Source organism: Theropithecus gelada, chromosome 14 (assembly GCF_003255815.1).
Source record: "Theropithecus gelada isolate Dixy chromosome 14, Tgel_1.0, whole genome shotgun sequence".
Taxonomy (NCBI): domain Eukaryota; kingdom Metazoa; phylum Chordata; class Mammalia; order Primates; family Cercopithecidae; genus Theropithecus; species Theropithecus gelada.
Window position 1 is genome coordinate 3920769 of NC_037682.1, and position 15017 is coordinate 3935785.

At 48.9% G+C, this 15017-nt stretch overlaps 1 protein-coding gene across 2 annotated transcripts in view; it reads left to right on the plus strand.

Annotated features, from left to right (window-relative positions):
- The window catches only part of SHANK2 (SH3 and multiple ankyrin repeat domains 2), a 638889-nt gene that overhangs the window by 50322 nt on the left and 573550 nt on the right, over positions 1-15017 (plus strand). Inside the window, exon 2 of one of the 2 annotated variants that reach the window (XM_025357432.1) lies at positions 10411-10629. In XM_025357432.1, coding sequence (XP_025213217.1) covers positions 10423-10629 — 207 coding nt within the window. In that variant the 5' untranslated portion in view covers positions 10411-10422. Of the gene's footprint in view, positions 1-10410; positions 10630-15017 lie in introns of those variants that run through there. The other variant, XM_025357433.1, reaches the window with a different exon arrangement.

The window sequence follows — 15017 nt, forward strand, 5'->3', positions numbered from 1 at the left end:
CACCAGGAGTTTATCTTCCGAGGTTCCTTATCTATCAGATAAGGGGAAGTCACGAAGTCCTCCTATCACATTCTCCCAGGACTGACAAGAGATACTCAAATACAGGCCTAGCTGGTAGGCTGACTTGCTGGAAGCCCTGAAGAAGCATCAGCTCTGCCTTCCTGCAGCAGCATGGCCTTCTGTGTTCTCATCCATTGGGATCCCCCACAAGCACATCTCTCCGGCTTCTAAAATGAATAAATTTGATTTATCAAGGGCTTGCACTGGAAAGACCATTACAGGCAGACCCTGTGCCATGGTCATGTAATTTCTAAAGTTTTTATTTTTAATGAAAGACATGATAAACATAGAAAAGTAGAAAAACACAATAATGACTCTATACCCATCATCAGAACTAAACATTTTAAGATTTTGCCCTATTTGCCTATTTGCATTTATTTATTTATTTATTTTGAGATAACTCCCACTTGTTCTCATCAGTTTTCCCTGTTTTGAAGCAGGGCTATAGATAGGTGAAGACAGCCATCACCATCTATATTTTTAATTTGTGTATGAAAATGTTTAGATAAATGTATCTGTTCTTTTGAAAGTTGACATTTCCCCCATTTCACTGTCGCATGTCAATGTATGTTACTTGACTTGTCTTCACTGTTCTATAATTTTACCTGATATTACTACACAATCATTTACTTAGTTTCCTGTTGGTGGCTGCTATGGTTTCAACATGTTCCTCAAATTTCTTATGTTGGAAGCTTCATCCCCAAATTTGTATGGTGATTGGAGTTGGGGCCTTTGGGAGGTCATTGAGATTAAATAAGGTCATCAGTGTGGAGTCCCCATGATGGGACTTATGGCTTCAATAGAAGAGGAAGAGAGACCAGAACTGACATGCATGATCTCACCCTCTCGCCATGTGATGCCCTCTGCCACGTCATGATGCAGCAAGAAGGTCCTCACCAGATGCCACACCATGCTCTTGGACTTCTCAGCCTCCAGAGCCCTAAGAAATACACTTCTTTTCTTTATAAATTACCCAGCCTATGGTATCTTGTTACAGCAACAAAAAGTGGAATAAGACAGTGGCATTTAAGCTGTTTCCAGTTCATTGGTTAATTCACCAAGTGTACATTGAGATCATGTGATGCTTCAGAACAAAAAGCAGAAAATGCTACAGGGGTGTCTCATTCAGTGTAAGGAGAGGCTGCTGCAATGACTTAGGGAGCCTCCACACTGTCCACCAGAATTGAGGATGCTGCCCTGCCTGTGGACAGACTATGAAGACATTTCCTCCTGTATCTAAGAAAATGCCAATGAAAAATAGTCAACTCTGTAAAATATTTAAAGAGGTTTATTCTGAGCCAAATACAAGTGACCAAGGCCCATTTTATAGCCCCAAGAGGTCTGAGAACATGTGCCCAAGGTAGTTGGGTTACAGCTTGGATTTATACATTTTAGGAGGTAGAAGTTACAGGCAGACAACGGTGCGTACATGTAAGGTGTACATTGGTTCAATCCAAAAAGGTGGGACAGCTTTAAGTGGAGTCGGGGGAGGGTTTCCAGGTCATAGGTAGATTCAGAGATTTTCTGATTGGCAATTGGTTGAAAGAGTTGTTATTATGTAAAGACCTGGAATCAATAGAAAGGAATGTCTGGCTTAAGATCAGGGGTTGTGGAGACCAAGGTTCTTATTATGTGCAAGAAGCTTCCAGATAGCAGACTTCAGGGAGAACGGAGGGTAAATGTCTCTTAACTTACCTAAAAAGATGCCAGGCTCTTAGTTAATCTCTCCTGGATCAGGAAGAGACCTGGAAATGGAAGGGGATTCTCTATAGAGTGTAAATTTTCCCCACAAGAGACAGCTTTGCAGGGTCATTTCAAAATATGTCAAAGAAATATAGTTCGGTAAAAAATACTTTGTTTTCTTTCAGGACCTGCTATCTATTATGTGATGCTATACTAGAGTCAGACTGGAATTTGCTACAAAGAGTCCATTTGGTCCATCTTGAGATCTCTTTGTTTTAATGTTAATTCTGGTCAGTTGTGCCTGAATTCCAAAGGGAGGCAGATATAATGAGGCATGTTCGATCCCCGCTTCCCATCATGCTTTGAACTCGTTTTTCGGTTTTACTTTGGAATGCCCTTGGCCAAGAGTGGCTGGGGGATCCATTCAGTTGGTGGTGGACTTAGAATTTTATTTCTGGTTAGCAAAAGTAAACTTCTTAAAGAAGGCTATCTACAAACTTAGTTTCAGTGTTGAAGCAACTGGTTTCTATTGGAAGCCATCTTCTTTGGAGACAGACATCTCTTGGGAGACTCAGCAGCCCAGGGTTGAAGGCTGCCAACATGGACCATGATTTAAGGTGTCATTGCTGGAGCCAAAATAACACAGCAGGGATTTTCCTGGCTTCTGCAGGGCTCTGGGGACAAAAAGGCATATGTTGGAGTGGCCTCCTCAACTGTTTTCCCCATCAACTCTGTTATGTTTTACACATGATTTTGTAGAAGGTGGGTGTCTTGGGCAGCTCAGGCTATAACAGAATAGATAGAGTGACTTGGCAGAAATTTATTTTCTCACCTTTCTGGAGGCTGGACGTCTGAGATCAAGGAGCTGAAGAGCTGGCTGATTCAGCTCCTGGTGAGGGACTGCTACCTGGCTTGCAGAGGGTTACTTTCTGGCTGTGTCCTCACATGGTTGGTTGCAGGGAGATAGGAATGCATGACCACACGTGGGCACCCGTGCTAGCTCTCCGATATTTCTTCCTGTCCTTATAGGGATGCTAATCCTATGGGATCAGGACCCCACCCTTGTAATCTCATAACCTCAACTACCTCTTAAAGGTGCTACCTCCAGATACCATCACACTGGGGGGTTAGGGCCATAGCATATGAATTTTAGAGGGAGACGGTTCAGTTCATAGCAGCGAGAATTTCAGGGCTGCTTTAAGTGGGGATGACAGGGTCCCCAGGAGCCTCCGGAACAGTCCCACTTTGCATTGCCTTCTCCATCCTGGGACTGCATTTTCATTGTGGGCCTTGGCATTGCTTGTTTTCCTGGTACCTTTGGGATATGTTCTCCCATGCCAACTAGCCCTTCAGGTGTCCCCTGCGATGAACTGTACCCGTTTGCATCTGGAGTTGTTTCTTTTTTTGCCCTGTAGGAATTCTTCCCAGATTTTCCACAGCACTTGGTCCTATGTTGTAAAGGTCCCTTTCGGGTGTTTTCTTCCTTTTTTTTTTTTTTTCCTGTCACCCAGGCTGGGGTGCAATGGCACGATCTAGGCTCACTGCAACCTTCGCCTCCTGGGTTCCTGTGATTCTCCTGCCTCAGCCTCCCAAGTCGCTGGGACTACAGGTGTGCACCATCACGCCTAGCTATTTTTTTTTGTATTTTCAGTAGAGACAGGGTTTTGCCATGTTGGCCAGGCTGGTCTTGAACTCCTGACCTCAAGTGATCCACCCGCCTCAGTCTCCCAAAGTGTCGGGATTACAGGCATGAACCACCGTGCCCAGCCTGTGATGTCTTCTTGCTGTTGTGTCTGATGAAGTCTTAACTTTTACATTGTCTAATTTGTCTGTCCCCTCATGCTTTGTACCCAATGCCTTGTAGAAAGAAACACTTTTTTCTCCCCTTGATTTATTCAGCAAATAACAATTGAACATATTTGTGGCTAATTAATGGCCCCCAAAGATATCCAGGTCCTAGTCTCTGGCACCTCTGAATATGTGACCTCATACGGCAAAAGGAGCTTTGCAGAGGTGATGAAGTTAAGGATGAGATGCGAGGAATTATCTTGGGTTATCCAGATAGGTCCTGAATGTCATCACAAGGGTCATTATTTTTAAGAGGGAGATTTGACTGCAGAAGAGGAGATGGTGATGTGAAGATGGAAGCCAAGGTGGGAGTGACCCACTTTGAAACTGGAGGAAGGGGCCATGAGTGGTGGAATACAGGTCACCACCAACGTCCGAGGAAGGCAAGGAAGTGGATTGTTCCTCAGAATCTTAAGGAGGAACCAGCTCTGACAACACCTTGGCTTTAGCCCGGTGAAACTCATTTAGGATTTCTAACCTCAGCGTGATGAGGGTACACTGCCACACATTTCTGTTGCTCTAACCCACTAAGTCTGTGCTATCGTCTTACACAGCAACAAAGCAGCATTTATTGAGCAGCCAGAATCCCCTGTCTAAGGGACCTTACATGAAGGCGTTGCCTCTTTTTCTTCTAGAGGTTTGTTTTGTTGCTTTTCATGTTACAGTAGTCAGTGCATCTGGAATGGATTTGTGTGTCTGGAGTGGCGTGGGGCTCATCTTTTCCATATGAATACCTGCAAGTGTCAACCTCATAGGTTTCTTAATTCATCCCTTTCCCCCGACGCATATGGGACTCTGATATTTACAAGCCCAGACTAAGGTTCTGTGCTTTTTAAATCCATCTATTTGTCTTTGTCTAATACCATACTGTTTTCATACTATAACTTTTTCTGGTAAGCCTCAGCATCTGGTAGAATGAGTCTCCTCTTAGTCTCCAGAGTTATCTTGGTTTTAGCTGGCTCCCTCTCTTCTTTGAGCTTTAAGATCAGAGTGTTATGTTCTACGAACAGTCCTATCAGGTTTTTATTAGAAGTTACTGTAATCCCAGCACTTTGGGAGGCCAAGACGGGAGGATCACGAGGTCAGGAGATCGAGACCACGCTGGCTAACCCGGTGAAACCCCGTCTCTACTAAAAAAATACAAAAAAACTAGCCGGGCGAGGTGGCGGGCACCTGTAGTCCCAGCTACTCGGGAGGCTGAGGCAGGAGAATGGTGTAAACCCGGGAGGCGGAGCTTGCAGTGAGCCGAGATCCGGCCACTGCACTCCAGCCTGGGCGACAGAGCGAGACTGCGTCTCAAAAAAAAAAAAAAGTTACATCAAGTTTATATTTTGTGGAGAATTTTCATCTTGAAAATGTTAAAGCCTAGTGTCCATGATTATTGTATAGCTCTTCATTTATTTGGGTCTTCCTTCATTTTTTTCTTTATTTCAAAAAGATAATGCTATATAGTATTACTTTTCTCCATAAAGGCCTCACACATCTTGTGTTTTTTTTTTTCAAGTTAACTTTGGTTATTGTTCATGGTATTATAGTGTTTTTGAATGTTTTTCAATTGTTTATTGATAATGTGACAATTCAGTTAACTTTTGTATATTAACTTCTTATCTGGCATTTTGCTGGACTTTTTTTTTTTTTTTTAACTAGTTTTACACTTACACATTATTTAATTTGTCCCTAGATTTTCTTGGATTTTCTATTCACAGAAGCATATTATCTGAGAATAACTATTTCCCTCCTTTTAATCCGTAAACAATGTATTCACTTATCTGTTTGCTTATTTGTTTTTGATGTTTGCTACAGGATTTGAGTAGATGCTCTGTTCGAGTTCGGGAAATTATCTTCTATTCCCAGTTTTCCAAGAGTTTGATCATGACTGGGGGTGGTTTGTGTCTCCACCCCAGGCTGTCCGTGGCTGGGACTCTTGTTCCTGCTGGACATAGGGCCTTGTTGGACCCATGCGTAAGAGCTGCACACAGGGGCAGTGTCCCAGGAGGGACTTGTTGACCTGTAGTCTTGATTGTTTCCTTCTGTGTAGGTTGTCTCCCAGGAAGCCTTTTACCTTGGGCAAGTCGTTCCCTTCTTGGTCACGGTGAGTGGTTTCTGCAGAATTGTGAGATGGGTAGGCCAGCGTATCACACACAGGCTAAGAGTGGGTTCATGCTGGCTGGCCAGAATCCCTTGAATTCTGCTCTAAGAAAACTGAAATGGAAACCTGTCATGCGATGAAGACTTCTTTAGAAATCATGTGCACTTTACAGCAGCCTGGACAGAAACCCACTGAGGCCCAATTAGAAAGCCAGACAGACTATTCTCTCTGGCTTTTCTAGCAGAAACTGAGAGACTGTTGGAGTCTGTGTTGAGTCTGGCCAGAGAAAGACGGTGCAGACCACATTTGTGGTGTGATTACCGGTGCCACCGAGAAAACGGCACGCTCCCACATGAATGCTGAGGCGTGGAAGAGAAATAGACTTGCCTAATGAATGTACCATCTCACCAGTCCTTCTCAAGACCTGGACACCCCAATATCTTAACAGAACACACCAGTGAGGCATTGCAATTCATCTAAGGGAGTGCTTTTAAGTGACGTATCATTTTAATTCAGGTATCTGATTTATTAGTAGCTCGTTTTCTGATTTGGGGATATCGGTTTGGGCATTAAGAGGAAGGTATGGAGTGGCTGTTATATCCCTAGAGCCCCTTTCTTTTAGATAGAGAACCATTGCAGAGTTCCTACTGTCAGTCTCTTTCAGGCAATAATGGTTGGCAGGGTGCCGGCCTCAGTGAGCCACGCACTCTAGGGGTGTGATTGGCTTTTGCTTCTAAGATCTTGAGTCTAGCAAGGAAGGGCCCCTTGGCAGTTCAGACCACAGCTTCTCTTCCTGTTGTGGGAGATTGCTTATCAGTCCCAGGGGAAAAGCATGTCTGGGGCAGGTGCACTTGGGAAATGCTGCCTTTACCCCTCTCTCTGGGACACTGCCATATAAAGCCCTCTTAAAAATTCAGCAGCAAAGTGACCTGTGTATTTTTGTTCTATCCAGTTACGTTTCCCAAATGTGTGTGTCCAGAGGAGGATTGGAGGTTGTGTGTGTAATGGAATTAGTTCTTAGAGCTGTAGTCAGGAGGCGCAGCTGAGGAAGGAGTTAGATGTGGAATTAGGCGTGGACTGCAGGCCCTCTGAGGTGAGAGGAAGGGGAGCTTGTGTACCGTAGCAGTTGGTTCTCACCTGGGGTAGAGCAAGCCAGGCTGAAAGGGAAGGACTTGGCTGAATGGGGAGAGAAACTCAGGGTAGAAGACGGTGACACCAGCGGAGGGCGGAAACTCAGAGGCAGGATCCTGTTTACAGGTGTGAGCCACTGTGCCCAGCTGAACCCTTGCACTTTTAAAGGTGTTTACGAAGGTTTTTTAACTCTAACCTTGACAAAGTCAGCTCTGGCCGTGAGGTTTTTTGTTTGTTTTTATTACGTATCTTCTCTCCCAGGTCAGCTTTCATATTTTCACAGTGGCTGAAATAATTAGTGGAAAAGTCTGTCTACCTTTTCATCAGAGGTACTGGAGGACGCATGAGCCGGTTGAGGATTTTAGGTTTTCTTGGAGCAAGTTAGCAGCAAAATGCTGAGGCTTTGTTGAACTTGCTTTGATTGTGATGATTTTCTTGTCTCCTCATTAGTCTACCCTAGCAGGGCCAATGAGAGAAACACACACTAAGAGTCATTGAAGTTCACGGACCTGGGGTTTTATAGCCTCTCTGCTGACCCGCCCGAGAGATTAGTTACACAGAGAACGGTTGCCCGGGGTGGGGAGTAATCTTCCCCTCCCCTGAGCTGGGACTGGCTTTTCCTGGGGAAGCCAGGATTTCGGATTGTGTGTTGGTCTTTGCTTTCATTCTCTCTGCGGAGCCTTCCGGCATGCTGGTCTTCACGGGGTTAGAGAACTCAGCACAGCCCACCCCGGCTCTCCCATGGTGTTGCCAGATAAAATACAGCGCACCCAGTTCTGCCTGAATTTCAGATGAACAACAGAGAGTTTTTTAGTATAAGTATGTCCCGTGCAATTATTTGGGGCATGCAGTCAAGTGTCTTTGTGGTTTGTCTGAAATGTAGATGGGACTTGCGCCGTCTGCCTTGCCCGGTGGTTCTCCCCGGGAGTTAATAATTAAATGTTTTCCCAGGCAGTGATCAGGTGTCTGCTGTTCCCAGGGAGCTGCTAATCAGGTTACTCAAGCCCCTTACGAAGGTCAAGACCCTCTCGGTCAGATCTCTGGCCGTGCGCTCCCAGGACGGTTCTGCAAAGAGCCTGGGTGGTGTGACCCAGCCTTCTCTTCTCTGCTCCCCCTGCTTCTGCATGAAATCCTGGTTCCTCTTCGGACCCAGCACCGGGGCTCTTCTGAACCGTGGTTTGGGAGCGGACGTGCTTGTTTGTGACCATCACCCCTGGAGCCAGTGCCAGGGGACATGGTCCTAGTGGGCGATGATGTCCGCCGGCAGCAGTGGGGGCTACAGCCCCAGGAGCCCCTCTTTGCTGTCTTTCCTGTTGTGGGCCGTTGTTTTTGTTCCTGGACTCAGGTCCCGCTATAGATGTATACTATGTGGCCTGCAAAGTAATCTGTTAAAAACAGTGAATTTCCAGCCAGACGCGGTGGCTCACGCCTGTAATTCTAGCACCTTGGGAGGTAGAGGCAGGTGGATCACTTGAGGTCAGGTGTTTGAGACCAGCCTGGCCAACATGGTGAAATGCCATCTCTACTAAAAATACAAAAAATTAACCAGGTGTGGTGGCAGGTATTTGTAATCCCAGCTACTTGGGAGGCTGAGGCAGGAGAATGGCTTGAACCCAGGAGGTGGAGGTTGCAGTGGGCTGAGATTGCACCACTGCACTCTAGCCTGGGTGACAGAGTGAGACTCTGTCTCAGTAAAAAACAAAGTGAATTTCCAACGTTTATACATTTCACATTCTTGCATCAAATCTGCCATATCTAAAAGATACCTGCAGGCCTGGCAACACCAGATCTGCGTTCCTACCTACCAGCTGTGGCCGGAGTGGGAATGCTACCGCCTGGCTGATTTGGGGACCATGTTCTGCCAGCGTTGCCCCCTTTGTGCCCCCTGACTGCTCTCGTGGGCATCTGCGATCCGGAGCCCTGGCCTCCCACCCAGCGTGTGTTCACTGGGTGCCCACTCTCCACTGAGGGAGGCTTCCTACACATGCCCCCCTGGAAGCAGCTTGGAGCCTGGACAGTCTTTCGCCTGCTCTTGCCAGTCAGACATTATCTGACCTGAGCAGGGACAGAACCAATGTGGGCCGTGTCTGCTCTATGCCAGGGCTCTGAGCTCGGGGCTCCCCCCCTGCCATTTTTCAGATGTTGACGCTGAGGCTGGCCCCGCTACCACACTAGGCTTCTTTCTGCATTAATGGGTGACATGAGCTCTGTGTAGCTTTGACTCCACTTAAGAAGGGCTCCTTTCTCCTTCACCCTCATGCCTGCACTGCTTTCTAACCCAGCAGGGCCCAGGAGAATGAGGACGCAGAATAAAAACAGGTGGAATGGGGTGGCATCGCACCCACGGATGGAGGTTGATACCTGATGAGAAGTGGCTGCTGTCAGGTTTCTGGGCAGCAAAGCTGAGGGCGAGGCCGGAGTGCCTGCTGAGGACATAGTTCCAGCGCCCTCTGCTACCCGGCAGGCTCTTCCCACGCTGGAGGAGTGCTGGGAGCCAGCAGCAGGTATCAGCTTTCTCCTAATTGGACATAGAGCGTTGGTTCCTGGTGAACTGCCCGTGGCCTCCCCGGGACATCCCTGAACACTCACAGGGTCGCCCAGTTATAAAACGCTAGCACAGGGTCTGTGAACCTACACTTCTGCTGCCAGGGTCCAGGGCTGATGGGGCAGGTGAGGTGAGCTGGGTGCAGGGTGAGCCTCACTGTACCTCGATGGGGAGGGGCGGCAGCTCCTGTTGTGCAGAGGGCATGACGAGGTGGGGCTGGGTGAATCATGTTGCTCCTGCCCCATCGAGAGGGCCGCATGGCCCAGTGTCCACATGGCTGCCAGGTGGGTGGAGTGGGCCCAGGAGGCAGGAGCCTGTGATTTTTCTAGAGACGACTGAAATCCAGATGTTCTGTGAAAACTCTAAGTTCAGGATTTTTATTGCACTTGACGTTGAGGAAGTTGCGCTCTCAGCTGCCCCTGCCTCTTGGGGACCCCCGAGTCTGATGGCTGCAGTCTGCTCATGACTCGGGTTCCTCTCCAGTCCTGGTCTGGGAGGTTCTCTCATCTGTGAGCCTGGCCCTGGCTTTTTGTTCTGTTTTTACGTGGTACCTATCATTGCCCTGTGTTTGAAGCAGAGGGGGTTATTATAGCATGAACTTGCTGCCGTTCTGACCTGTGTTTCTTCCTCTCCTGCAGCTCTGTCCTCCAAGGAAAACAAAAGGCAGCCTTTTTTATTACCTTGGGCAGCTCAGACGGCCTCAGTGGCCCTCTGCTTCATCTTTGTAAGCTGTGGTCATCCCCATGGCTAGCTTAGGCTCCTTTTGAGTGCTGGGGTTTCATGGCTCTGGTACCAGAGTTTGCAGGGTTTTTCTGGATCCTGGCTGCTGCCTCTTGCTCAGGCTCCAGGGGGAGCAGGCAGTGCTGACTCGTGTCCGCCCTTTGGGATTTGTATGTGTGCACACACGGGGCCCTCGGCTGGCAGTCACACCAGCAAACACGACCGTGAAAGCGAGTCCACCACGTGTGTTCCAGTGCCAGCGTCCACCTTGCCCCTGGGTTTTCTTTCATTTTCACATTTCCTGTTCTTTGTCTTCCTTCTTCCCACTTTGAAGACACAGGCAGCCATGCCGCGCAGCCCAACATCCAGTGAGGACGAGATGGCCCAGAGCTTCTCCGACTACTCCGTGGGGTCAGAGTCAGACAGCTCCAAAGAAGAGACCATCTATGACACGATCCGGGCCACTGCGGAGAAGCCGGGCGGTGCCAGGACGGAGGAGAGCCAGGGCAACACGCTGGTGATCCGCGTCGTCATCCATGACCTGCAGCAGACGGTGAGCCTTGTGGTCTGCCCTTTGGTTCCCATCTGGACGATGTCACCTGTGGCTTGAACACCAGAGGGCTGCTCTGGTCCTCCCCGGACCCGCGGTCCCGACTGCTCCAGGCACACCGTGCTCTTTCCTTGCTCCGTACTTCTACCCCACTCCCCGCAGGCTCCCTCCTGTGCCCACCTCCCCTCCCTGCTACCACTGGCCTCACATCATGCTGTCGCGGTCACTGTCCCCGCCTCCATCCACAAACATTTTCTGAGCATCTGCTGTGTACCAGACCTGAGGCAAGGGGCCCAGAGATGGAGAGGAGCATTTCACAGCCTCACAGAGGAAACCCAGGCAGCAGGCGCACCTGCAACTGGCTTCTAGCGCCAAATGCAGGAGGCTCTGAGGCCTGGTCCTGCCTCTTCCTGGTGCCAGACTCCACCGTGCCCGAGGGGCAGCGTCCCATGCTCCCCCACTTCCAGGGGGATACAGCTCTGAGCACTCCTCCCCACGTGGCTATTGTCCTGCCTCCTCCTGTCCCTCCAGCCCTGGGCCCAGTGTCATTCCTGTGCCCCCCAGAGCCCTCAGGCTGCCCTGGCCCACGCTGGCTGGGCCCTGGACGTCTGTCCTTATGCCTGGGGGTCCCCGTTGTTGGATTTGCCTCCCCGAGGAGGACGATGGCCCCTGGGAACTGGGGCTGCCTGTAAAGGGGACCTTCGTGTGCAGAGGAAGGGGTGTGGCTTCATCCTCTGCCTGAATCCACCTGAGCAAGCTGGGGGCCGGTGGCCCAGCCGCGTTCCCTCTTCCTCACAGCAGGGACTGTGCCGCATGTGGTCTCAATCGGAGGTGTGGGACAGAGCTGGAAGCGTGGAGCAAACATCATGGTTGCGGACAGGCGCCTAGTAGGGTTGGCCTGTGAGCATTTCACACGCCATCTGTCCACCTGGGGAAGGCGGGTGGGGGTGACAGTAGTAGGGGCAGTTGGTACGAAGCCTTTTTGCTGTGGAGTAGAACATGGTGGACATTGAAGCATTAGGACTCAGAGGGGCATCTGGGTGAGGCTCCTGACAGTCTCCACCTGTGCTTTCTAGAAGGGTCTCCCGGGGCCTCCGTGGGCTGGGAGGACCCTTCTCATTTTAGCTTTGGGTGAAAGGAACGGGGAGAGGTGGGCTGGCGGTGTAGGCTGCTGCAGGTGCTTGAGGAGGCGAGCCCAGTGCTCCGTATCCACCCCGACCTCTGAGTACAGTCTCCTGTCCCCAGCCACGATGGGGAAGGGAGGCCCAGGTGCTGGAAATCAGGGAAGCGTTGTGCTGCCCACTGGCCGAGTGTTGCTGGTGCCTCACTTGGCGCCCATCCAGGGTGCCAGCTCCTGGTGCTGTGGAGGGGCTAAGAGATGCCCTGGGATTGGCACCTCTCAGGGCTGGGTCCCCAGCGAGGGCTAAATGTGTGTCTCCTCTTCCCCCAGAGCCAGCGGCTTGCGCCACCCTCTGCTCAGCCCACCCCCAGCCCTGCTCCTGGGAGAGGTGCTGGGCTGAGGGGGCTAACGCGTGCCCTCTAGGGATGCGCTCAGCCAAGTGGCTTCACCGTCTAGGACAAGCTTGTCCAAACCAAGGCCCGTGGGCCACATGCAGCCCAGGACGGCTTTGAAAGTGACTCAACACAAATGCATAAACTCTCTTAAAATATTCTGAGAGGTTTTTTTTTTTTTTTTTTTTTGCAACTTTTTTTTTCTTTTTAGCTTATCAGCTCTCTCTAGTGTTAGTGTATTTTATGTGTAGCCTAAGACAATTCTTCTTCCCATGTGGCCCAGGGAAGCCAAAAGATTAGACACCCATGGTGGGGGAAGCTTAGGGTGGCCTGATGCCCCAGAGCTGATCTGGCCATGCCACGGGGCCCAGGGGCTGCCCTGGTAGTACAAAGGCTGTTCAGGAGGATAGGCGTGGTCTTTTGGAGTTCCTTCTTCTGTGTTATTTAATGCCTCTTATAAAAGCTATAAATGATTGTTATGTAAAGATCAAGTAACGCAGGGAAGCACAAATGGCAGACTCAGCAATGGAGGTCACGTCAACACTCGCGGACCCCCATTCCGACAAGCCCCTCTGCGGGATTACAGGCAATGGGTGGATGTGTATATGGATAGAAATACCTTGGTAAATGTGGGCTCAAACCACACACGCTCTTAAGAAATGAACTTCATCAATGTTATTTTATTTGAGTATAAGAGGAGAAAAAGATGGTGAAGGAAATGCTGCTCTTATTTTATTATTTTTTTTTTTATCACAAGAGACTTTTTTCCAGCTAAATCTGTGAAGTTAAAAGAAGTGATTGTGAAACATTGGAAGGCTGGACTTTTTTTTTTAATTATGATAGTTTTTTCCCTTCTCACTGTGTCCTCTTCCTATATGGTTTAGGGGTAAATTAAGCTCATTGCTGTAATGAAAGGCCTCTAAATGTCAGGCACTTAACGTATCAATGCTTTACTTTTTTCTCTTTTCTCAGTCCACCTGGTTTGGCAGGAGGGACAGGTGGGAAGTTCTGATCCATACTGGCATTCAGGGACCCAGACTCTTTCCGTTCGATAGCTGGACCATTCCCTGGAGCTCCGGAATCTTCCACGGGGTCTTCTGTATCTGCCCAGAAGATAAGAGGAAGAGACAGAACTTGTAAAGTGCATCATCTTCCCTGGTTTCATGAGGAGGTTGCACCTGACTGCAGAGTAGGCTGGGAAATGCAGTGGAGATCTGAGCCCAGGAAGAAGGAGGCATCAGTTTGGTGAATGAGTAGCTAGTTATGTATGCAAGGGTGCACCGACGCGCACACACACACTTCTCCTCCCCCACCTCCTGAGCCTTGTTGGGTGTGGACAGTGACTTTTCGCACACTGTCACTCTCCCTCCCACTTACTATCCACCATGCCTCCAGGGCGCGCAGCCACTCTGTCTCTCTTGAGGGGGTCACTGCCGTCAGTTGCCTTTGCAATGGCCTTTTCTTTTGCCAGATCCTTTTCTGGTTGTTGGTTTGCCTTTAATGGGAGGGAATTCATTGTTCAGTGGGTTTTCTTAGGAAGAGTTCCTGAGAGCAGTGCTTTCTCAGCGAATGGACGGTCGATGCTCATTATCTGTGGTACCTGTGTTCTAAAAAGCTGCCACAGATGCTGAATGAGTGACGCCTTGGCCATGGCTCCCAGGGGAAGTGCAGTGTTTGATTCCTACAAGCCCCTGGTCGCATGTTTGACCATAGGTCAGTATGCAATCTTGCTTTATGTGCGTTGCTGTTTAAAGATGCCTTATTTAATATGTAATGGTGATTCATTAACATGGAACTCACAGCCAACAGTGCTCTCATGCAGGCCTCAGTGAAGCTTCTCTGGCATGTTTTTGGTGTGAAGCTCATGACAACCTTCTTGCCTTAGGGACAAGTAGACAGCACTTCAGCCCTTCGCTAGGGCCCTCTTAAATGGCAAAATCACCAAGAAAAAGCACAAACAATGTGAGAATCATGACACTCTGTGGGCTGCAGTCAGATGCTTGTTTGCAAGGTGAGAGCTGAGACAGGAAGTTGGACCACCACCTTGTTCACCCTCCCGTGGGAACCCGCGCATTGGGCAACTGAAACCTTTGGCTGTTTTGTGCGAAAGGCATTGCTTCTGGGGTTACAAATAAATTTTAGCAAGTAGGCACACCCCCAATCCAAAATTCATGCATAGTGAGGATTGGCTGTGTTTTGAAAATGTCAACGCGTTCCCTCCGGCTTGAAAACTCTTTTCTTCTGTGGGTTTTTTGTTTGTTTGTTTTTTGAGACAGAGTCTCACTCTGTCACCCAGGCTGGTGTGCAGTGGCGCGATCTCCACTCACTGCAACCTCCACCTCCCGAGATCAAGTGATTCTCCTGTCTCAGCCTCCCAAGTAACTGTGATTACAGGTGCCTGCCGCCACGCCCGGCTAATTTTTTGTATTTTTTAGTAGAGACGGGATTTCACCATGTTGCCCAGGCTGGTCTTGAACTCCTGACCTCAGGTGATCCACCTGCCTCAGTCTCCCAAAGTGCTGGGATTGCAGGCGTGAGCCACCATACCTGACCTCCTCTGTATTTTTGAGTCACAATTTCCCGTCTGTGATTGTTTTCTTGCCCTGAACATTGCTTTGCATACATTTGAGGCCAACAGATTTATTTTTTCCATCTCATAGGTGACTTTTTTTTTTGAACTAGATTCCTAAAGAAGTAGCTTCCATTGCTAGACCACGAAGTGTCTGGTGTTGGACATTCTTGGTTTTTCCTAGAAAAACTTTGTGCAGATTCTGTTTAAGGACGTTTTCATTTTAATGATGTTTTCCTGTATTTTGTTATTTTTTCTGTGTTATCGGTTGGATCCTTTATTTCAGGGATAGTAATTATCCCTGTATTGG